At 42.1% G+C, this 25,929-nt stretch overlaps 1 protein-coding gene and 1 non-coding gene across 2 annotated transcripts in view; both read right to left on the reverse strand.

The window, feature by feature from the left end:
* srpk2 (SRSF protein kinase 2) overlaps positions 1-23,864 on the reverse strand; it is a 93,911-nt gene extending 70,047 nt beyond the window's left edge. The window contains exons 1-2 of the mRNA XM_047354492.1: positions 23,830-23,864; positions 23,537-23,606 (exon numbers count right to left, since the gene is read on the reverse strand). Coding sequence (XP_047210448.1) covers positions 23,537-23,606; positions 23,830-23,845 — 86 coding nt within the window. The 5' untranslated portion in view covers positions 23,846-23,864. The remainder of the gene's footprint in view (positions 1-23,536; positions 23,607-23,829) is intronic.
* A 1,066-nt stretch (positions 23,865-24,930) lies between these two features.
* Positions 24,931-25,004, reverse strand: trnat-agu. The gene has a single exon. It is a non-coding gene; the product is annotated as a tRNA-Thr (tRNA).
* Between the last annotated feature and the right edge of the window lie 925 nt (positions 25,005-25,929).

The following is a 25,929-nucleotide window of genomic DNA, read 5'->3' on the forward strand; positions in this document are numbered from 1 at the left end:
CAGGTGCATTTCCAACGTAGGCATTGGCAGCTAACGAATTCTCACTGTATGATGATATTAAATAAATCTGCTACAGTTTTCATGCTATCATGATGTTTACTCAAAAATGTCAACTAAAAATGTAAAACCGCCAACAAATTTTGCAGTAACTTTCAGGTGTTCATTGTATTTCAAATGCATATTAATTTAAGCAAAAAAAGCTAAAACAAACAATGAGCTATTTGCTTATTAACTGGAGCAAAGTCTTAGTTAGAGCATAGTGTAGAAAGAAAGAACATGTGGAGCCAATTTACAAACAGAAGATGTTAATAATTCCTAAAAAACATTTAACAAACATATTAAAAGAGTGATTTATTTAACTTAAAATGTGAATAATGTTAAATCTATTCTATGTGGGGAGGGGGGGTTATAAGTACCAAGTGAAGTCATTTAGATTCGTGTATACACATAAGAGCAAAACTTACTTAAATACAGCAATTTTAATATTCACACTGTGTAAAATTATCTATCACCACTGGAGAAGCACTGATCAGGCTTTTCCTGGTTGATGCCGATTTCAGGTTTTTTCAGCTGATTCCGAAGTTGACTAAGTTCAGTTTTTATTTCCTTAAAACTGTAACACATAAGGGAAGAAAATATGCTGCAGGCTCTATGACAGAGGGAGCGATTTTAATTCCGACAGAAAACGAAGCATTTACAACATAATCCCCATTCATTTTATGTTACATGACTATAACCTTTGTTTGAATTGTATTTAATCCCCCTAAAAGTGCACCAAAGCATTTGTTGAAGGTTGATGCATTTTTAGATCAAATGAGTCCTTAGTTTTGATGCATTAATTAATAGAAAAGAAACGTAACAATATTCAGCATTTGACCTGCCAATCACCAATCAGAGCAAAGGAAACTAGTCTGAATCAGATATTTCACTGACTGGAGCATCTGTAATTGGCATTTGACATTTTGAATCACTATGAATTTTACATTAACTTCGAGGTCTCTTACACACACACACACACACATAAAGCATGATATTACATGGTTTTAGAGTTGAGGGGCTGTAATTCATCAAGACACACAGGAAAGCACCTTGCACTTTCTGTGCTTCATTACCATGGGAAACACACTGAGGAGCAATAAGTGTGAATGGGTTCAGGGTCTGGGACTTTTTTTCCACAGTCAAACTGTACAGAATAGCTTTTCCTTCAGAGACAAAGAGAACCTCAGGATAAATGTTAGGGTTGGTAATTGCTCAGGACATGAATATAAATAGGCAAAATTTCCTTGAAAGTGATGGGGACACAGTCCAAGTGCATGTGTCTGGAAGAGAGAGGTCATTAACTAAGTGGTGTACGTTTAATGGATGAATGGATGACCTGTGCCCTCTCTTCCTGGTCCGTGACCTCAGCTGAAGCACCAGGCTGACATGTTTAACTGGATCACACATTGAATCAGGCAACACCTTACACCACCCTCATCACACCATGGATGGAGTCAGGGTTTCTTCATCTGCCCTTTCCCTCCTTTATGACACATAAAAACACATCAAACATCTAGAATCAAGAGTTTCTACACGTTTCCGATCTAAATTGTATATTTTTTCAAACCCAAATGTTCAACTCAAATGTTCAGCTATTTTAAGTATAAACTCAAGAGTTAAATGGTAAGTTCCTCAATATGAAACATAAATAAAAAAGAAGACAAACAAGCAAAAAATGGACGAATGGATATATAGTGGTGGTGCACCGAACAATCGTCGGACCCAATTTCCCTAATTTTAGGTGATCAGTGATGGTACAACTGCAGCTGAAACCAATCTTATTCATTAATCTTATCTTGGTCTTAAAGGTCTTAAAGTCAGCCACTGTCCCCTTTTGCTCTGCCATGAAAGAAAGCTGACTGACAGACCCACCCACCAGGTCAACTGATTCTCTTTTAGGTTAGTTATTTTGGAGTTTGACACCAATGCTCTAAACATTTCATTTATATTTGAGAGCACTACCTCATGTGTAGTTATAACACGTTTGTATTGTTTCACGGATATTATTCAGTGTTTTTCAATAAAATTGTATTGTGTCCTTATAACACCTGACAGTGTCAGTTATAAAAAACAAAATGGTATCGGCCAAAATCGGAATTGGAAGGTCAGACCTTTTAAAGATCGGTGATGGGCCAGAAATCTGTAATCGGTGCACCCCTAATGTGTAGAGCAGATGGACAGACAGATGGATGGACAATCCTGACTTATCGAGGGATGGAAAACACCAAACTACAAACTTGGCAAAGCATCTTAAAGAGTTTTGTGTTCCACACAGTTCTTGTTCATATCGACTTTGAGATTTCAGTATCCAGATGGTCACTTATTAACAAACTATTACAGAACATTGAGGCTTAAAGAATGAAGGGACAGTTACTTTTTCTGCTCTTTTTTTAATGGAGATTAAAAAAAAGGTTATTACTTCTTTAAACAGATCTAACATCACTGCCGTGTAACATATCACTTTAAAAATATGAGAATAACTTAAGTGTTTTTCACTTCTACTAGAATTAAAACGTTGTCTGCTCTTTATACTACATCATAAAGGCACTCAACAAAAATGACTGATTTTAATAATCAAACAAAGTAAAGAAAGACCAAAGTCACTGCGGAATAAACAGCAGAGCTCAGCTCACAAAGAATCCTTTCATCCAAGCTTAAAATATGGGACATGGCTACCCCCTAACGGACAGATTAGGAATTGCACGTTTGAGAGTAAACCTGTAGACACTTCTCACTCGATTTTGAGGCATCTCTGTAATGGTCTACAGGGCACCAGGGGGATGTAAAGAGCAGCACTTTGGGTTGGTGGAGTTGTTGGGGGCAGATAAGGATAAACACAAGATGTTTTCCACTTACTTTGTTTGCAAGCATGGGTGAAGGGCAGGAAGAACACAGGGGGTGGCAGGGACAACAATAAGGACCCTGTGTTCTAGATCTACAGCACTGTGAAAACAACCGTGCAGCCGTAAAAGGGGGCAGGCCTGAGGCCACCATCTTGCATTATCTCAGCACACTGAATATGATCATTTATCTAGCAGAACTGCTGACTAAATGTCGCGGATACGACCCTTGGATTGTAAAACCAACACTTTAAGCCTATAGTCATCAAGGTATAAATAAAATATTTTGAATTTGATTGAATTAAAAGGGATGCAAAAACTCAAGAACAGAAAAAGAGCATCATCTTGGCATGCTTCAGAAGTACAAATCAATGCAGAACAAAGAAATGAGAAATAAACAATAATTTTACAATATTTAGGGCATTGTAAAGTAAATGACGACAAATGTTGTAATTAGTTAGCATTGTACTCAATCCAATATACAATCTCAGTTGTTATCACAGACACAAACTCAGAATATCATGTTGTTTAAGGAAGGAGGTCACGCAGATTAGGATTTTTTTGGCCAACTTTTCTTTGCAAAATAAAAATAAAATTAAATAAATATAGACTTTATTGATCTGACAATGGAGAAATTGCCCTCTGCATTTAATCCATCCCTTAGGGAGCAGTGGGGTGCCATTGTGCGGCGCCCACGGAGCATTCAGGTCCTAAGGGTCTTGCTCAGGGACCCAGAGTGGCAGGCTGTGGGATTTGAACCAGGGTATTTGTGGCCTTTCCCGGATGCAAATGCCGTGCTAGCTAACCACTAGGTCATCACTCCCCCAAAAAATAAAACAAGATCAGTCAGGCAGGATAGGGAGCCAGTGTGAACATCAGTTGTTAAGTTTTATCACAGATTCTCCAATTAATTTAGGTCTAGACTTTGACTACACCTTTTTAACACGAGTATGCTTTGCGCTAGTTCACCATCTTCCTAAAGGGCGAACCCTGTATTTATCCATCTTACAAGCAACTTTGACAAAGAGAAGAATCCCCACAGCATGATGCAGCAACCACCACGTCTTACTGTGTGGATGGTCTGTTCAGGGTGACGCGCAGCGTAGCTTCTGTAGGGAGTTGGTTGCATTGCATACATTTGTCTTAGGGGTATCAGAATAAAAGGGGCTGAATAAATATGCACACATAACATTTTAGATTTTTATTTGTTATTCCACTTCACAAAGACAACACATCTAAAGATAATGCATGCACTGAAATCTAGAAATCCACATGGAGGGGGATAAATGAGGACACAGACCAGTGGAGTCACTGAGTGTTTACAATGCAGCAGCCTTGATGAAAAGACGCTGATGCAGAGCACACAGACTCAATGAATTACTGAGTCAAAGGGATACTGAGACAAACAAAAAACTGTGGTTAGACTGCAAACATGGGCACCAACTGCCATTGACTCGTGTGAGTGTGTATTGATTCTGCTTTGCTGTTCCAGAGTCTGCATACATCATATTATCTATAATTACTGGTGAGCCAAAAGGGAATAAAATGTTTGAATGTGCTGCTCTGTGAACCAGTAAACCACACTGGTTACATGAGAGGCATCTTGATTTCTCCTCATCAGACGCTTCCTGCAGTTTGTTTTCCATGAGCTATGGATAATTTTAAATCAGTTGCAACGGAACAAAACTGACAAAGTTCAGACAGCCAAGTGAAGATCCAGATTTTTTCTGGATCACCCAAGAAAATGATGTATGGGGAGCCTGGACAGGATCAGGGAAAACTTATCACACTCTGCAGAGGATATTGGCTTAGACTTTAGTTTCAGTGTCATTTTCTGAGACTAGACAAGAAAAAAATGACATGAAGCCCCTCTAAATGTTTTTTTTAACTGTAACCATTAACCTCCAGTTGGAATGGGGGTGAACTTATTCACTGCTCAAACCACATCGAAGCTGTCCCTGAGGCTGGTAAGACCATATGCAAACCATCAGGAAGGTTGGCGAGCTCCATTCACAAAAACCGAGAATTTTTAACACTTGAACAGTTCCAGAACATCCTCAGAAGCTCAGAAATGCATGATTCTGAGGCCACAGCATGCTGCAACAAACCCAAGTATATAACAACAATAATTAATTCAAACAATGAAGGGAATAAAGAAAATGTTGTGACGAGGTGTGCAAATGCCCAAACTATTGTTCTCTGCACATGCAATAAATCATGTGTCCAGCACTTTCTTACGTTAAATGGATCAATATTAGCATAATTATTTTCAGAAACATATAAAAATAAAAAATTATCTAAATGACAAAGTATATAAAGATTTGGTGATGCCCTTACAGCTCAATGAAATAATCCATTCTCCTGATAAGTGATTCATATAAAAACAATCATCTAATGTAAAACCTTTAGCTTGCAATAAAGCAAACAAAGAAAATAGTGAAAAGAAATTTGATTTGATTATTGAATATACAATGGTATGCTATATAAAATAACATGGACACATTTGCTTCAGAAGAGCAATAACCCTTGCATTATATTCATATTTCAAAAAAAGTGTTTAGGCCATTATTAGAGACCAGAGAGGTCAGGCAGGGGATGCAGTGAGCATGTGGACATCACCCTGAACATACCATCCACACCATTAAACATGGTGGTGGCAGCATCATGCTGTGGGTTTATCTTCTTCAGCAGGGGCAGGGAAGCTGGTCAGAGTTGACGGGAGGACGGATGGAGCTGAATACAGGGATATCCTGGAAGAAACAGGCTGCAAGATGGTTGACACAGGGTTGAGGGTTCAATTTCTAGCAGCTAGGACAACCACCCTACACATAAATTCCGAGCTATAATGGTGGGTTTAGATCAAATCATATTATGTGTTAAAGTTAAAAGTTCAGACTTTGTCTATGAAATTAGATATCTATGTTAGGTAGAAGCTACATGACCATTTTCATCATGATTAATGCTTATGTGACCACAGTTGCTAACATTATTTAAAGTATTATGTGCATAGGCCTCCCAGAACACAGACATGACGGAAATGTAAACCTCGTTTCACCAAACACATAGTACAGACGGCAGAAAAAGAGCCAAAGAAATCAACTGAAATCCTTCAAGATGAACTCTAAGGTAAAGATACATCACTTTCTGACTGCACCATCTGACGTATTTTAATCCGTAAAGGGAAGATAATCCAGGATCATTTATAGATTAGCCAGACTGGGACCTGAAATAATCTCAACAATCTCCAAAGTTTCTCTGTTTACAGAAGGAAAAACAAAGCCCTCAAAGAAAATAAAACAACATATCTGCTGCAAAACCTGGATCAGCCTTGGTTTGGGCAGGCTAAAATAAGTTCCAAGTAGAGCTCAAACAATTAATCAGATTAATCGTGATTAATCGATTATTGAAATAATTGTCAACTAATTTAGTAATCAAATCATCGTTAACTGGAATATACAGACTCTAAAATATGTGCTGAAAGAACAACCCACCCAGACCAGTAATTAGGCAAAAGGTTTCCAAAAATATATGCATTTTGCATTGAAGATGAAAAACCTTCTTTGTCAATATGCTCCATCCAGAACTCCTCAAGTGGCATAGCTTTAGCCTCACCTGGTTCAAATTCTGAGATCTCCTATTAAGCACTTTTTGCTATCCGATTACTCATCAAAAAAAATTGCAGACAGATTAATCGATTAGTAAAATAACCGTTTGTTGCAGTCCTAGTTCCAGGGCTACTGAGACATCCTGGAGTGAAACAAACCTTCAAGAGTCAAAAAGTTCACCTTTTGTTACAGGTCTTCCAACAGGAAAACAACTCCAAACATTAAAGACAAACACGCTGAAGAGTGGCTGTGAAAAACAGATTTAGGCTCCGACTCTGTGAGCCCAGATCCTAATCCTACTGAATATCTGTGGCAGCCTGATCAGGACTAACGGGCCTCAGTACCCTGTTGCCAATGTGTGCTGCAAAGGTGCTGCATATAAATAGTCAATAAAAAAATCCATTTGATTTTACTTGTTTAATCATATTAAATATTTAACTAATATTTACCATCCAACTGTGTTAAACAATAAGGGATGCTGTTAAAGTTTTGTCAGTTTATTTTAGATAGTACAGAGACAAGGGTCAAAAAAAATATTGACTGACAAGCAATTTTGACCTCAAATTTAGCCAGAAGATGGCAGTAGAGAGGAGTTGAGTGAATCTCCATCCTTTGATATGCTGTCTTCACAGAATTACATGCCCCAGTAATGACTCTCAGTACAGGACTGGACTGAATCTCATGAGCGCAACACGCAAGGAACAAATCCCCACTTCCTGTAAATCCTCTCTGGACCACACAGAGAGAGGCTGAGAATCTGTTCTTCTCAGTCGCTCTTGCTCAGACTCTTCTTTTGGTCTGATTGACTCTGTAGATCTGCTCTGATGTTTGAGCCTAGGTGAATCCTGTGGAAAAGTAGCAGGATAAATCCGGAACAAGCTCAAATCCTTTCTCCTTAGATAAACTGCTGTTGTGTAGGGATAAATCAACCAATTTCAACTTACATCCCCTAAAAGCACGTGAGTAGATGAGATTCATTTCATATAACCACAAATTATCAGCCCTGCCTACTTCTATATTCAATTAGTCTGTGTAGCAGTAATAATGTAAGCATTGTGGCCACCAGGGAAAAATCCGTCCCACTCACATACGCAGGAAATGGCTAATATCTCCACACAATTCAGTCTGTAACAATGAATCATCTGACAGGAGCAGATCTCGTCTCTTTGACAGAATGAGAGTGGGCTCATTCATTTCAGCTGGATTCAGATTTTAGATATCTGTTAAAAGAAAGACTTCAGAAGAATTTACCGAAAATCATTTTCTTTTCATTTTGTTTTTTACTGAGAAGCAAGAACACTAAATTTATTCAGCATTTATACAGACAACATTTTTGCCATCAGGCTATCCTCGCCTACAAATATGGCCATGCCAAGTTTCTTGTTTGTGCTGATCCAAAGTGGCCGAAAATGATTGTGCAGCTCTAAAACAGCGGTCCTCTGCCAAGTTTCCAGATAATTAATCATCTATGTGCAGCTAAATTTATGGTGTGTGATTAATTCTGCTCCTCTGACACACTGCTCAGCAGGCTGACGTAAAGTGAATTTCCTCCAGCGCTCCCAGCATGACAGAGAGTGGGTTTGGAGGGCTTTGTTGTGATCATGACAATCAAGTGAAATACGGAAGCGGGATGATCTTTGTTCCTCAGGTTAAATGAGTCTAGTTACAGCATCTTGTAAAATAGTATTCACACTTCTTGAACTTTTCCAAATAACAAAACAGTGGGGCTCCCTTCCCTCTGATACCCCTAAGTAAAATGGAGTACCACCAATTTCAACCTGCGTTTAATTCTAACCTCAGTATAAATGCACCTGTTGTGTGAAGGCCTCAGAAAGTTTGTTAGAGGACATTTATGTGAAGAACCCAATAGCTCTGAACCTCTCACAGATCACTGTTCAATCCATCATCTGAAAACCTACCAAGGCATGGACCTCAATGTAAACAAGACAGGTTGGGCAAGGAGAGCATCAATCACAGAAGCACCCAAGAGGACCACAGTAACTCTGGGGGAGCTGCAGAGATTCACAGCTTAGGTGGAACAATCTGTTAAGAGTACAACTATCCGTCATCCACTACACATAGAAGAATGGCGAGAAGAAAGCTATTGTTGAAGGAAAACCAACGGAAGTCTGCCGCAGGCCATGTCGGGGCACACCAACATATAGAAGGTGATCAAGTCAGGTGAGACCAAACTGAACATTCTGGCCCAAATCCAAAACAATATATGTAGCTGAAAACTTCACACTGCTCATAACTCTGAGCCTTGACCATAATCCTGTGGTGATTTTGCTCAACAGGGACAGGAAAGCTGATCTGAGTTAATTGGAGGACGGAAAGAGCCAAATGCAGTGCAATACATGAAGAAAAACTCCTGGAGGCTGCAGGAGACTTGGAACTGGGGCAGAGGTCCACCTTCCACCAGGACAACAAAATAAAACATGCAGTCGGACCTACAGTGTAATGGTTTTGATCAAAGCATACTGACGGGTGAGAACGGCCCAGTCAAGTGCAGACCTGAATCCAATTGAGAATTTGTGTCAAGGCGGAGACTGATCTATTGTTTTAAGAAAATTTTGAACTCATGTATTGTATACCTCCATCTTCCACCCACAAATACCCACAGCTATGTGTTTGTCTATTAAATAAAATATTAACGTTTGTGACTCTCATACAGCAAAATGTGAAAAGGGTCAAGGGGTCTGAATACTTTGGCAAGACACTGCTTTCTATCTCTATACTTTCTTCATTTCCTCATCCAGGTCTCTACTAATGCAACCTCAGATCAGGACAAAAGCTCACACCTAATCAATTCTCCTGACCACCCTGTCTCTCTATATTTCTTCTTTCTTCTCCCCATGTGTCTCTCATCCTGCTTCTACATGCAGCTCACATGCTTAGCTCAAAGCACATGTCCTCCACTCCATCCAAGCAAACTGCAGTATTGATGGGAGAAGCACTACTGGCTTGAGGAATACAAATCTGTTCGCCAAAGGTCAAACCACTGAGATGTTCTTCATCTCACATCTAGAACATAACACATGCAAGCCATCAACCCTGCACAGACACACCAGGACATCTGGCCCAGTCCGAGAAACAAAGTATCTCGGATTCATTGATAGATGCTGTAGCTGCACACTAAATTCATCATCAGGGGAGCCATTCATACAGAGGACATTTACAGGTCCTTCTCAAAATATTAGCATATTGTGATAAAGTTCATTATTTTCCATAATGTAATGATGAAAATTTAACATTCATATATTTTAGATTTATTGCACACTAACTGAAATATTTCAGGTCTTTTATTGTCTTAATACGGATGATTTTGGCATAGAGCTCATGAAAACCCAAAATTCCTATCTCACAAAATTAGCATATTTCATCCGACCAATAAAAGAAAAGTGTTTTTAACACAAAAAACGTCAACCTTCAAATAATCATGTACAGTTATGCACTCAATACTTGGTCGGGAATCCTTTTGCAGAAATGACTGCTTCAATGCGGCGTGGCATGGAGGCAATCAGCCTGTGGCACTGCTGAGGTCTTATGGAGGCCCAGGATGCTTCGATAGCGGCCTTTAGCTCATCCAGAGTGTTGGGTCTTGAGTCTCTCAACGTTCTCTTCACAATATCCCACAGATTCTCTATGGGGTTCAGGTCAGGAGAGTTGGCAGGCCAATTGAGCACAGTGATACCATGGTCAGTAAACCATTTACCAGTGGTTTTGGCACTGTGAGCAGGTGCCAGGTCATGCTGAAAAATGAAATCTTCATCTCCATAAAGCTTTTCAGCAGATGGAAGCATGAAGTGCTCCAAAATCTCCTGATAGCTAGCTGCATTGACCCTGCCCTTGATAAAACACAGTGGACCAACACCAGCAGCTGACACGGTACCCCAGACCATCACTGACTGTGGGTACTTGACACTGGACTTCTGGCATTTTGGCATTTCCTTCTCCCCAGTCTTCCTCCAGACTCTGGCACCTTGATTTCCGAATGACATGCAGAATTTGTTTTCATCCGAAAAAAGTACTTTGGACTACTGAGCAACAGTCCAGTGCTGCTTCTCTGTAGCCCAGGTCAGGCGCTTCTGCCGCTGTTTCTGGTTCAAAAGTGGCTTGACCTGGGGAATGCGGCACCTGTAGCCCATTTCCTGCACACGCCTGTGCACGGTGGCTCTGGATGTTTCTACTCCAGACTCAGACCACTGCTTCCGCAGGTCCCCCAAGGTCTGGAATTGGCCCTTCTCCACAATCTTCCTCAGGGTCCGGTCACTTCTTCTCGTTGTGCAGCGTTTTCTGCCACACTTTTTCCTTCCCACAGACTTCCCACTGAGGTGCTTTGATACAGCACTCTGGGAACAGCCTATTTGTACAGAAATTTCTTTCTGTGTCTTACCCTCTTGCTTGAGGGTGTCAATAGTGGCCTTCTGGACAGCAGTCAGGTCGGCAGTCTTACCCATGATTGGGGTTTTGAGTGATGAACCAGGCTGGGAGTTTTAAAGGCCTCAGGAATCTTTTGCAGGTGTTTAGAGTTAACTCATTGATTCAGATGATTAGGTTCATAGCTCGTTTAGAGACCCTTTTAATGATATGCTAATTTTGTGAGATAGGAATTTTGGGTTTTCATGAGCTGTATGCCAAAATCATCCGTATTAAGACAATAAAAGACCTGAAATATTTCAGTTAGTGTGCAATGAATCTAAAATATATGAATGTTAAATTTTCATCATGACATTATGGAAAATAATGAACTTTATCACAATATGCTAATATTTTGAGAAGGACCTGTAGATGTCAAAACCTTAAAAAATGTTCGCAGATGCTTTCCATCTAATCCGAGTTATTTTGCAAAGAAGAATAAGAATAAGACTCTGAGCAGTGGCTGCAGTGAAAGGTTGTTCAATGAAGGCGGCTCATTATTAGGGTCATAAAGTGCATTTTAAACTACTTTCCTCTGATGTTTTACATCATCTGCTGCACCACAACAATGACCCACTAAAAAGTTATTACAGAACCATGACAAGATGGCAAATATGTAAATTTAAAAGAAAAAGAGCATATAGTTTGAGAAATTCACCAGATGGTAGAGATATATTATTCGATATTACCAATTTCATTTAACATCCAGTTCAAACTGTTGGCTTAATAATCAATCAGCCTTGGATGAGGCTTCATCAAAGTACAACACTGGTAGTTTCCATTTCACAGCAGAAGAGGGTAATTTCTTTCGCCTCAACTGAATCTTAAATAACTTTAGTAGTTTTGAAAAATCTGACCTTTAATTTGCATGTTTAATCAGTGAGGGAAAATATCCACATTAGGAAATATTTGTGTTTAACAACCCCAGCAACGCCACACTTCTCGCCACCTCTGCTGTCAATACTTTGTACAACCACCCTATGACATCTAACAAGGTTGGAGGGACCACTCCCCTTTGCACAATCTCTTTAGATTGTCCAGAGTTCTAGGTCCTTTCCTATGCTCTCTTCTCTGCAGCTCAGCACATAGGTTTTCTGTAGCATTTAGTTCTGGAGATCATAGTTGCCACAAAACAAGGTTGATTTGTATCTGGTGAAGAACCAGTTTTCTGATTTGGCTATATGTTTGGACCTTATCTTGGGGAAAGACCCAATGGCACAGACCAAAACCACCAGATTTTCCTTTAAAAAGTCCAGAAAATTCAGTGGTTCCATAGAAGCAACAACTCTAACAGGTTCCCGTGGTGGCATAATTAATAAGGGTCTTCACTCGGCTTAGGGGCCAGCGGCTAGCAGGAATGAGCCTTTCTACGACATCATATTTATACCCCTGGAAATCAAATAACTAATAAGTTCACAGACACACTGATTAAAAGAATGTCTTTGAACATAAAGTAGTGAAGTAATAAGTCAAACTTCACTATGATCTAAAAAACATGCAGAAGTTAATTTCATTTTGCAAGAATTGATAAGGGTAAGAGTTTTGCAGTACCAAAAATTTTATATAAAAAAAAAACCAAAACACTATTCTTATTTTAATGTTATTCAACCATCTTTCGCAGGGTTAGCAGTCAGTGAGGTGGGAGCTGTTCATGATGCAGGCTGGTCAATGAGGCGGCTGTAGAGATGCTGCTCAGATGAAAGAGCGATTTGGTTTCCAAGCAGGCTGACAGACAGAATGAATTAATTAATTGTTGGTTGTTTACTAAATATTGTTATAGGACAACTGAACAGACTGTTCTGTCTGTCTAAGCCTTCGTTTTCGGTTAGTGACAGTTAATATTTTCTCTAAAATGTGTTTGTTCACAACCTAAAGTACATTCATTCTACGTATCAAATAAGTACTAGTATCAACCTCCGCATGATTCCAGCTCCCCGCTCTCCTCCGCATTCCAAAGCCACAGAAAAAGTCCATGCACAAACAATCTGTGAGGTCTACAAAGCGCTGTGTGGGAACATACATCCTCTTGGAGTCAGCTCATTTCATGCAGAAGGGCACACAGAGCTAGGAAAGGATCTGCAAACTGACAGATATAAATCCCAAGAAGAATATTAGCATTTAGATTCAATAGTGCTGTCAGGAAAAGTTATGACCAACAAATGCCAACATACTGAGGTGGCTTTATGTGTTCCACTGCTAAAGCAACAGCTGGAGAGAGGAACCAACTCACCCCAGAGGATACATTGGGTGACAAACAAAAACGATCAAGAGAAAGTAAAAGGCCAAAGTTCCAAAGAGGTTGACGTGTTGCCATTACATTACTGACAGCTCTAATCAGCCTTTCTTGCAGAATTCTGATTCATTGCAATGGCTGCAATTACAGCGAAAAAGGACAAGCGCTAGTATTACTTCAGCTGAGTCATCATTGAAAAAGGCTAATAACAGATGATAGTATCTATTATACCCCTCCTTGAACCGCCACCATAACGTGGTGGAGGGGTTTCAGTGCTCGAATGATCCTAGAGGCTATGTTGTCTGGGGCTTAAATGCCCCTGGTAGGGTCTCCCATGGCAAACAGGCTCTAGGTGACAGGTCAGACAAAGAGCGGTTCAAGAACCCCTCATGACGACTACAAAATTGAGGCACGTGACGTCGCCCGGTACGGTGGAGCAAGGGTCCCACCCTGGAGCCAGGCCTGGGGTCGGGACTCGTCGGAGAGCGCCTGGTGGCTGGGTTGTTCCTCGCGGGACCCAGCCGGGCCAAGCCCGAAGGAGAGACGCGAGACCATACCCCAGTGGGGCCACCACCTGCAGGGTGAACCGTGAGGGACCGGTGCAAAGAGGATTGGGCGGCGGACGAAGGTGGAGACCTCGGTGGCCCGATCCCTGGATGCTTAGGCTGGCTCTAGGGACGTGGAATGTCACCTCGCTGTGGGGGAAGGAGCCTGAGCTTGTGCGGGAGGTCGAGAGATATTGACTAAAAATAGTCGGGCTCGCCTCCACGCACAGCGTGGGCTCTGGAACCCATCTCCTCGAGAGGGGCTGGACTCTGGAATGATCGACTTTGTTGTCGTATCATCAGACCTTCGGCCGCATGTTTTGGACACTCGGATGAAGAGAGGGGCTGAGCTGTCCACTGATCACCACCTGGTTGTGAGTTGGATCCGCTGGAGGAGGAGAAAGCTGGATAGATTTGGCAGGCCCAAGCGCATAGTGAGGGTCTGCTGGGAACGTCTGGCGGACCCCTTGGCCAGGGATGTATTCAACTCTCACCTCCGGGAGAGCTTTGATCAGATTCCGAGGGATGTTGGAGACATAGTGTTCGAGTGGACCATGTTCTCCGCATCTATTGTCGATTGTCGCGGCGGCAATCCCCAAACCCGGTGGTGGACACCGGCAGTAAGGGACGCTGTCAAGCTGAAGAAGGAGTCCTATCGGCTGTGGTTGGCTTGTGGGACTCCTGAGGCGGATGGCGGGTACCGTGGGGCCAAGCGTGCCGCGGCCCGGGCGGTGGCAGAGGCAAAAACTCGGACCTGGGAGGAGTTCGGTGAGGCCATGGAGAAGGACTACCGGTTGGCCCGAAGCGATTCTGGCAAACCGTCCAGCGCCTCAGGAGGGGGAAGCAGTGCTTCGCCAACACTGTTTACAGTGGGGGTGGGGAGCTGCTGACCTCGACTGAGGACATTATCGGGTGGTGGAAGGAGTACTTCGAGAATCTCCTCAATCCTGCCATCACGCATTCCCTGGTGGAAACAGAGGCTGGGGACTCGGGGTTGGACTCTTTCATCACCCGGGCTGAAGTCACTGAGGTGGTTAAAAAGCTCCGCGGTGGCAGGGCTTCGGGGTTGGATGAGATCCGCCCTGAGTACCTCAAGTCTTTGGATGTTGTGGGGCTGTCATGGTTGACACACCTCTTCAACATTGCGTGGCGGACGGGGACAGTGCCTTTGGATTGGCAGACTGGGGTGGTGGTCCCCCTACATAAGAAGGGTGACCGGAGGGTGTGTTCCAACTACAGGGGGATCACACTCCTCAGCCTCCCTGGTAAGGCCTACGCCAGGGTATTGGAGAGGAGAGTCCGGCCGATGGTCGAACCTCGGCTTCAGGAGGAGCAGTGTGGTTTTCGTCCCGGCCGTAGAACACTGGACCAGCTCTATACCCTCTACAGGGTACTTGAGGGTTCATGGGATTTTGCCCAACCGGTACACATGTGTTTTGTGGACCTGGAGAAAGCATTCGACTGTGTCCCTGGTGATGCCCTGTGGTGGGTGCTCCAGGAGTATGGAATTGGGGGCCCTTTACTAGGGGCCATCCGGTCTCTGTACAAGCGGAGCAGGAGTTTGGTTCGCATTGCCGGCACTAAGTCGGACCTGTTCCCGGTGCATGTTGGACTCCAGCAGGGCTGCCCTTTGTCACCGGTCCTGTTCATAACTTTTATGGACAGGATTTCTTGGCGCAGCCAAGGGCCGGAGGGGGTCTGGTTTGGGGACCAGAGGATTTCGTCTCTTCTTTTTGCTGATGACATGGTCTTGCTGGCCCCCTCTAGCCAAGACCTACAGCATGCACTGGGGCGGTTCACAGCCGAGTGTGAAGCGGCTGGGATGAAGATCAGTTCCTCCAAGTCCGAGGCCATGGTTCTCGACCGGAAAAGGGTGGCTTGTCCTCTTCAGGTTGGAAGGGAGTTCCTGCCTCAAGTGGAGGAGTTTAAGTATCTCGGGGTCTTGTTCACGAGTGGGGGAAGAATGGAGCGGGAAATTGACGGTCCGTTGTGGTGAAGAGAGAGCTGAGCCGAAAAGCGAAGCTCTCAATTTACCGGTTGGTCTATGTTCCTACCCTCACCTATGGCCATGAACTTTGGGTCATGACCGAAAGAACGAGATCCCAGATACAAGCGGCTGAAATGAGCTTCCTCCGTAGGGTGGCCGGTCACTCCCTTAGAGATAGGGTGAGGAGCTCAGCCATCCGGGAGGGGCTCGGAGTAGAGCCGCTGCTCCTCCACATCGAGAGGAGCCAGTTGAGGTGGCTCGGGCATCTATACCGGATGCCTCCTGGACGCCTTCCTCGGGAGGTGTTCCAGGCACGTCCCACCGGGAGGAGGCCCAGGGGACGACCCAGGACACGCTGGAGGGACTATGGACGCCTTGGGCTCCACCCGGAGGAGCTGGAGGAGGTGTCTGGGGAGAGGGACGTCTGGGCGTCTCTGCTGAGTCTGCTGCCCCCGCGACCCGGTCCCGGATAAAGCGTAAGACGACGAGTATGAGTATCTATTATATGTAGGAACAAATACAATCCAAAAAAAAAAAAACAATGTGATAATTTTTCTACAACTTATCATGTCACAAAATTTTCCATGCAAAATGGAAATAAATGCATTTTTACATACATACATACATACATAATACATACACACACACACACACACACACACACACATACATACATATAAATATAGTTACATTTACAAGTTTGTTTCTAGCAGAAACAGTTCAATGAGTCTATCATCACTTCCCTTTTTTTCAGACAACACCCTGTTTTGAGAAGAATGAAAACTAGATATTAAAGCACGGACACCTTTTTTAGCAAAACAATCAGTACAAAATTCCCTCCACCTATGATTTCTATGCCTCAAAGAATTGAAGCTATCATAAAAGCCATAAGGTGCAACAAAAGCCTTCTTTAGCCTATAACTGATGCATGGATGTTGTGGTTGTCCTTACTACCTATATGCTGCTGTGGGTGATGTTGGATGATGAATGCTACAGCAGTGTTTTTTCACACTTGACAGTCCATGTCGCTGACCTTTGCTTGGCTGAGATTGAGACATTGAGACTTCCGATTCAATTTGCTTTGCCCGTGTTCTCTTTGTTGCATCGCGTTGGGTTCTCCGATGTGCAGGTCGCTGCCACCACAAACATTTGTGCAACAGTCATTCAGCATTCACTGTGTAGACATAGCAGAACCACTGCAGTCTGTGTTTCTGGACTTGTTCTCTAAGAATTGGTTGCTACTGACATTGTTCTTATATAGCATAGTTTAACATTCTGTGATGTAGAAAGATTAAAGGATCTGATGGAGACACTAAATTTGAAAAACCTCAAGTTTGTTCAAGTGTTGTTTGGAAATGGTCCAGGATCTAGGAAAAAATGTGGAAGGTGTACCTTGGTCCCTAGAGAGCTATTGGGCTTCCAAATGCACTATTGGATGGACGCTAGTTGTACTTATTGTTATACTTGATTGGAAAAAAAGATGTGCTCTTAATTACACCAATGTAACCAAATTTACTGAGGTGTGCTTTGTAGAGCCAGGATGTTGAGCTATTATATAAAGTAGTTTTTTTTGTCATATCTGGAGTTTTTTTTTGCTCCAAGGTAAAAACATCTGACTAAACAGCCTCCGGATTGCTAATATTTTGCCTTGGGGGTAGTAAATGTGTGAGGGTTTGTGATCCAGAGATCTTTCTTGCCGGTACAACACATCTAACGGTTGTCGAAATACTCCCGTTAGCATTTTAGATATTTCATCCTATATCCAGCCAACTTCTGATAGGGGCACAAACATTAACAAAAACGTTTCCAAGAACAGCGAGGACTGGTTCGTTGGGCCTCACAGGCATGATGGATAAGACAATAAGGGTTTGAACTGAATCATAGCAAAAAGCAAGCTGTAATACCTCTGCCTACCAACAGGAGCTAATGTTTGGAAAGTCCGAAAAAAAAGCATTCCTCCAAGTATGAAAACCTGAATGAAACTCTCACAAATTCAGACAATCAAAGACAGTTTATGGAAATTCAAAGGCTTAAAAAGCAGTTAAGAGTTTAATGTAATTCCAGATGAACTACAGAATGCTGCCCGCTATGCCTTTCCTAAACTTGCCCATATGTTTCTTGAAAAATAAACTCCAAGGTCCACTAATATGTGCCTCAGAGCTGGGATTTAAATTGTTCTTTGCCCACTGTACATTTCTTTTGGCAGTAGGAATGATGGGCATCTCTGAAAGCTAAGAGAATTTTATATGCCTATATTTGCCTATATTTCTGCCCCTGAACAGATGAGTTCAAACAGACCATGCTTTATCTTACTTAAATAGGAAGGCATCAAAGTCAGGTGCATAAATGTAGCACAATCCAAACAGTCAGGTACAATATGCTCTAAAGGCCTAGGTTTTTAATGTGGTTTTTAATGTGGTGAAGATGCGTGCACAGATTGTGTAGTGGTTTCTGAACCAGTTTCGCAGCTGCATGGAGCCCTGTGGTGGAAGCCGGGCATTAATCTGTTTCATAACAGGGGAGAACAATGCTTGACGATGACAAAGGTCAACTGTCAAAGACAGGTAAAGGAGTTAAGAATATGTCCAGATCAGCTGATGTTGTATAATTATGAGACCTTCTTCGAAGCTTCCCTTTGTTTTTGCAACTTGTGGTTCTTATACAAAGAAGTGAAGTCAAACATCAAACTATACAAGCTTTGTATGAGCACTACAGCGTATTCAGACTTCCCCACATCAGTGCAGAGCAGTGGCTGGACAGAAATGTGTGGTCAGACTTACTTTAGGTATGGCACAATTCATGAAAGTGTGGTCAGATGGGTGTATAATGATTTTCAGGTGCACCACCATGTGTGCACCAACACAGTTGTAGCAGCTTTTAATTACTGCCCGGCTTTTCCGGTCAGTACTTAAAATGTTTGTTTATATGTACAATGCTGGTTGTTCAACACTCATTCTGTGGAGCAGCCAACATCTACAGTCAGCAAGATCTCCTTAAAATATGAGTTTGTTTTAAACGGCATGCAGGAGCTGAATTTCTTAACACAAGATCCCGCTGGACATAGCTAGGAGTCCAGGATCTCAGTGGATTACCAACCCCATTGGAAGAAGGGGAAGGCGGTGCTGTGAGTGGAAACAGAAGCAAGGGCTTAGAAACCGAGCGCTAGCTGACGAAGGAGACTGCCACACAGAACACCGCTTCCAAGCCTTTTTCTCACCAACGCCAGATATCTTGCCAACAAGACGGTTGAGCTGAGTTGGTAACTGCTGTTTAGATCCCACCAGATGCTAAAGCTAAATGAGCTGCCATAGCAGCATTAGCGACCAGCAGAGCAACACCCTGACACTGTGCACATTATACCAGGGGAATTCTATCATGCAGACATATAGGCAGTGCTTACCACCACAAACATATAAAGTGTGCTACCAGGAGAGCTAGCACACTGGACAAGGTATACAGCAACATCATGCTGGGTAACAAGGTTAGGCCACTACCACACCTGGGCCAGTCTGACCACTTGTCGCTGTTTTTAATTCCTGCTTATGTCTCCCTCAGGAAATCTGCTCTCACCATCACAAAAACTGTTCAAACTTGGCCAGATGATACCTTGCAACAGCTGCAGGACTGCTTTAACAGGACCAACTGGGAGATTTTTGAAGATTTAGACCTGGGGTTTTCATATAACACAGACAGTGTTCAATGTTACATCAAGACCTGCATAGACACTGTTACTCTGGAAAAATGCACCCAGATCTATTCCAACGAGAAGTCCTGGAGGACCAGGGAGGTCCAGCAACTGCTGAAGAAGAGAAAAAAAACCTTTAGGTCAGGCAATGAGGGTCTCTACAGCACAGCCCGAGCAAACCTAAATAGACGCATCAGAAAGCCCAAGTCGGACTACAGGAGGAGGATTGAGGACCAACTGAACAGCAACAACAGCAGGCAGATGTAGCAGGGAATCCAGCAGCCCACCGATCACAAGACCAATCACTGTGGGGCAGATGCAATGCCTTGCTGGCCGAGGAGCTGAACGTCTTCCTTGCCTGCCTAGAGGACTCTGGGAGAAAAGGGGTACTCAAATCTGAATTTCAAGAAGCATGTTAAAATATGTCTAAAGCTATCAAGCTCAACCTCATAAATTTTAAACATATTGGACATTGTCTCTCAGAAGATGCATACAATGATCTTCTCTCATATGTCTTGCTGTGTCATCTGTTGGGGACAGGCTGGGGATAATGTTCTAAGACCTCTTGGGTCTTTCAAAAACAGACTCTAAAAGCCCTGGACAAAAACCCAGTGCACTACCATCACTGTAGGATATTAAAGAAATGCAAGCTACTGAGCTTTGAAAATTTTAGGTTATTTTGTCATTTGTGTCTTGCTTATATAATTGTAATTGGTCTAGTCCCCCGTCCGCTATCTGATTTTGTGCATACTTGCCCTTTAGAGAGGATTCGATTTATAAGAATATCATCTGCGAGAGATTATAACATACCTTTTCGTCATACTGCTACTGCGCTGTCTGCTTTTTCTATAAAGGCTGCTAAGCAGTGGAACACTCAGCCTGATGACGTGAGGAGCTGCAGCTCTTTGAGTCTTTTTCAATCCAATCTAAAATATCTGTTAAAACCTGCTCAGATATGTGATTATTGACTGTGTGTGAGTGTGTGTGTACGTGCCAATGAATAAGTCTGTGTGTGTGTGTTCATGTGTGTCTGTCTGTAATGGTGAGTTGAAAGTAACATGTTGTGCTCAACCTTCTTTTGTTCTGTTATTGTATTTTCATATTTCTTTCGTAAACTGTCAAGGGACTGCAAATGCAAATTAGCTTATGCTATAATCCGGCACAGTGTATCAAATGGTGACAATTATGTTTGAGCTGTACACTGTCCCTTTTAAATAAAGTTTGTTTATTTATTTTATGAATGACCTACTACATCTGTGTTTGGTACACCAGATGTTCAGATGGCCCAAATGATCATTGGCTGTCCTCTCCTCACACTTGAAGAACTTCACAGTTTTTGCTGTCTCCAAGAAGCTCAGAACTTCTCACCCAGGTCACGCTCTGTTTGAACTGTTACCGTCAGTCCGATGCTACAGATCAATCAAAGCAAGGGCGAGCAGATTCAACAACAGTTTCTGTCCAACAGCAATACCTAAACTCAACACAGCCAACATGTAAAGAAGATACAATAATGGGAATTGTGCAGTCAGTATGAATGTGTGTACATGTGTTTTTATTTGATCTTTTTACTGCTTTTGTTTTTCTATTTTACATAAATTATTTTTGCTCATGCACCAGACAGCTTTTATTACACAATTTCATTGTACTTGTGACAATGACAATAAGGAATAATCTGATTCAGAAAACTTTAAATTAATATCCATGCAAGCATCTTTAAGAGATAGTTTGGAAGCTCGTATTATTGGTTGAAAGGCTTGAAAAAGGTTAAATAACAGATCTAAGGCACAAAAAACACCAGAGAAATCAGAGGAAGTATTTCTGATCTCTGCTCATCCTCCACAGATGTTGGGCACTGTTCCTCATGAAGCAGAGATAAACTTCTTACCCAGAATTGCATTTTAACTGACCTTCCTTGTTGACACCCAGACTCTTACACTGTATATTTTCCCAAGCTAATCAATAACTGGTTAACTGCAATAGCCAATCAACATAAATGATTTAGTCGACACATAACTTTAACAGATGTTTCTCTGTTTTTAAAAAGTGATAATTGTGTGCAAAGAAACCTCTGGCTGGTCTAAACAGCTGTGTGAATGTGTGTGTGTGTGTGTGTGTGTTACTGTCAAGTAAGCCGGATGCTGAAAATTTTTCAAATCTCTCAAAGGCAGAAGTGGTTTAAAGAATGGAAGCACTTCAATGATAAACAAGTTTGGACGCTCTGTAACATCAAAGCAACACAGGCACCACGGAGGGGCATCTGAAGAGCCAACAGACAAAGCAACCATCAGCTTCAAGCTGCTAAATGCTGTTCTGTGAAGTTAGGCTCATTGTTTGCCTGTTACATTTTCCTCTAAAAAAAAAAAGGGTTTTCGTATATGTTTAGATGCATGTTTGACTGATCTAACCAGGTCTGTGTCTGTTAATGTGCCGAGTCTGTGCAAGTTACCAAACAACTCCACGTCATCCTATCTTCATCACATTAAATGTGCTGGAATTCAAATAAATCTAATTTAAATCAGACAAACTCATAGATAACACCTGTATTTTGCAAGTTACATGGAATGTTAGTTTGCATTATTACATCTTAAGCACATGGGTGTGATAGAAACAGATTCTTTTTTCCTGTGGAGTTGCACTCATTACTGAACTGAGGCCTATTTTTGTTGATTTCCACTTCAGTTTGATCATATTTGATTGTAAACCTTTTTTAATTTTAACATCAGAGCTGCTGGTGGCAATTTATATAGATAATTTATACTTTTAAACATAAATCTCTGTTCACATTTTATTTACTCTAGTAGTAGCTTAACCTGCCCAACAACCCCACACCATTCCAAACCCTTTGAGAAGTGCCTTGAGTTGACATGTGCTGTAAATTGGCGCTATATAAATAAAACTGAATTCAATTTAACTGAATTTTATTGTGTTGTATGCAATAGTTCATGTTTCCTTTTAAAAAATAAAAATAAATAAATACAATTGTATAAAACAGCTTTTGGGATGGCAAGTTAGGTTATAATATCAAAAATGCGTTTTACAGAGTAAATAGAAATGAAACAGTCATTAGTTGCAGACCTAATCAGTTTATAACCACAGTGTCTAGGTTCCTATAAGTTGCTTAAACTGAGCATTTACAGCCTCACAAACATAGGCCGGACAGGACAATTTGGCTTGGAAAAAAACTACAAGAGGACCAGAACCTGTGCAGCTTAACTCAACTGAAGGATTTAATCCAACTTTAAGGACAATGAGGGCAACACTGGATGGTTTTTCCTGTTTTTGGTTGTTAAATTGCTAGTCTCTCCTGCATGTATTTCTTAGTTTAAGTTAACTCGTTGTGCACATTCTATTGATTAACAAACAGGGCAGTAGGTGTCCATAAAAACGACACCAGAGAGCCAAAACATGACTGCTGCATCTGGAAAAGGAATTACATGTGGCATCATTTTACCTCTCTGGTGATGTCTCCATGTTTTTACTAGTTCCGTGGATGCACACATGTCTCTTCTGACTGCTTCTGTGTTTAGGAATTCCAGCAAATTCCTGCAGCCCCCTGGGGTGGTCGCACCGGTGGTATCACCTAATTGATGCCTGCTTCAGCTGCCAGTGACGTCGCTCCAATAGCATCGTGCCATGAAGAAAGCCCCCCTCTCATCTGCACCCCGATTCGCATGCACTTTACAGAGCCACTGCAGCGAAATCCCGCTGAAATACTACTGCATCTCGCTCACACAATGAAAGTCACAACCCAGGAAACAATGCTCCGACAGAGCCGAGGAAAGTTACATAACACCATGTGAGAGACCCCCCCCCAAACAGACGGTACAGGAGGGAGGAGGCGCTGCCTACGTTTTAGTGCAAATGGACCACGGAAACGAGCCGTCACTCGTCAACCAACCTGGCCCATCGCTGAGCTGGTCAGGGAGTGAAGGTTGCTGAAAGCACCCGGTACAGAACCAGCTGAGGTCTGTGTAGTCCTCAGTGGCAACTTCTAATACTCCACTGGAGCCTGCTCGGATGGGAAAAACACGCATTGTACCATGTGTCTAACGCCGTCTCACAGTCAGCAGCGGCGGCGTCACACACAAACAAACTAAGTCCTGTAAACACAAACAAACTGGCTCAGGTAGTGCAGGAGGTCCAATGGTCCAACCCTTACCGCCTCCGCCCTCGCCCCGCTTACCTCCGATGGTGACCCGCTTTATCCTTCTTCCCCTTCGGCCGCCTCTTTCTAGCCTGAATGGACATCACTGCTGGTCCAAATTAAAGAAGTCCAGTGGAGACAGTAGGAGGGAGAGAGAACACACACAACATCATCATCATCATCAGGGTTTAAAGCTGGCTGCCACGGGTCATGTAGCGCCGTTTATGCCTGACGCCTTCATATGCCTTGTTGTGCACCCATAACGTCCACCAGCCTCCGAGTTCAACACAGACAGGAGCCGGTTAACAGGACCGGGTTGAAGAGATACCCACCTTTCTTGGAGCTCATGTTTTCTCCTCTTCTCTGTCAGCAGGAGCGGGCAGTACGGTGGCAGCAGCCGGGTCCTCTCCCTCTGTACTCGCTCACACCAACCTCATCTGTGTCTGGATGACACGAGCGCCCTCTATCGACCAAAGCGGGCATTGACGGAATGGTGATGGTGGTGATTCAGATTGGGATATTTTATACAGGGAGGGTGCAAAAACAAATACACACTATTTGTAAATATGTCAGATTGTAGCTCAGGGATAATTTTTATTTGCATGACCCTTGGCAGGTTGATGACATAACATCTATACTTAAGGTACAAGACATTTAGCAAGAGTCTGCTTAAGAGTGCACACACCTAGACCTGTAGCAACAGAGCAAAGAGTGTGACGTATCTGAACCAGCCTAATATAAAAGGAAGGCTAATGGCCTTAAAAGTAGACATTGTGTCTGCCTCCCTTATTGAAACTGGGAGCTGGTTTTACAAGAAAAGAGCTGAAAGCTCCACCTCCCATTGAACACTCTAAGAACCACAAGCACATCCCGTACAGTAACGAAAGCTTGTTTTTTTTTTACCATATCTACTCATATCATTATATGTTCAGATCCACTAAGGAATTAGATGTTGTCAGGTGAGTCTGTTATACTGGTTACACCAGTAAACACAAGTGACCACAGGTTAAAAGATTTAAAAAATCACCTACTGTTGTTGTCAAATAAACTAAAAGAATGTACTTCACAAAATAAATGCATATTTCAAACAAATGAGTGAGAATACTGAACTATTGCCTCTTTTACAGAGGAGCATTACAGTATGGAAAAATATAATAATAATAATTCGACATGATTCCTAGATGTGGAAAAATGTCCTCTTATTAACAATGTACCTTTATTTACTTGTTCTGATAAAAATGTGCTCGCAGTTTGTTGACTTTTAAAGGCTCAATTCAGGAAACTTATTCTGAACACTTTATAATAACAATTTCTGTATTTATTTTCATCTACCAAGCAGTTGTTCTTAAACGAATATCTTTTTAGTTGCATGTTGCTTGGATGTAAATAACACCTCCTCAGCAGCTTCCATGATATGAAAGTCTAAAAATAAAAGGCACCGCTGGGATTCGAACCCAGGATCTCCTGTTTACTAGACAGGCGCTTTAACCAACTAAGCCACGGCGCCATACGCTCCCAAATTTATATATACATCTTAATGCAACGTACTAACACCAGCTGTCATGTTTTTTAGTTGTCAGTATAAATTATATCACAAACGCATCACGCTATTTTTTTTTCTATTCTGTGAAAGGATTTCCTAATGATAGATAGATCTGAATACGCGAATGCAGCCTAATTAGATGAAACAGATCTTCTTTTTTTGAGAGGGGGGTCTAATTGCCACAAGCCTTGAATCAACGCCCTGGACTGTGGTGCAACACATAGCGCTCAGGTAACTGCATGCACATATAAGACCACTCTCTGCAGACTACAATTGCTTTCTGAGATTCACAATATACAGCATACATCAGAATATTCACAGTTGTTATGACTTTTAATACACATAAAACCCTGCATAAGAAAAGACCCTGAAAGACGCTCCATTCTTTATGAGAGGGAGAATAAAACATCCAATCCTGTACAGGTCCTTCTCAAAATATTAGCATATTGTGATAAAGTTCATTATTTTCCATAATGTCATGATGAAAATTTAACATTCATATATTTTAGATTCATTGCACACTAACTGAAATATTTCAGGTCTTTTATTGTCTTAATACAGATGATTTTGGCATACAGCTCATGAAAACCCAAAATTCCTATCTCACAAAATTAGCATATCATTAAAAGGGTCTCTAAACGAGCTATGAACCTAATCATCTGAATCAACGAGTTAACTCTAAACACCTGCAAAAGATTCCTGAGGCCTTTAAAACTCCCAGCCTGGTTCATCACTCAAAACCCCAATCATGGGTAAGACTGCCGACCTGACTGCTGTCCAGAAGGCCACTATTGACACCCTCAAGCAAGAGGGTAAGACACAGAAAGACATTTCTGAACGAATAGGCTGTTCCCAGAGTGCTGTATCAAGGCACCTCAGTGGGAAGTCT

Source organism: Girardinichthys multiradiatus, chromosome 2 (genome assembly GCF_021462225.1).
Source record: "Girardinichthys multiradiatus isolate DD_20200921_A chromosome 2, DD_fGirMul_XY1, whole genome shotgun sequence".
Lineage (NCBI taxonomy): Eukaryota > Metazoa > Chordata > Actinopteri > Cyprinodontiformes > Goodeidae > Girardinichthys > Girardinichthys multiradiatus.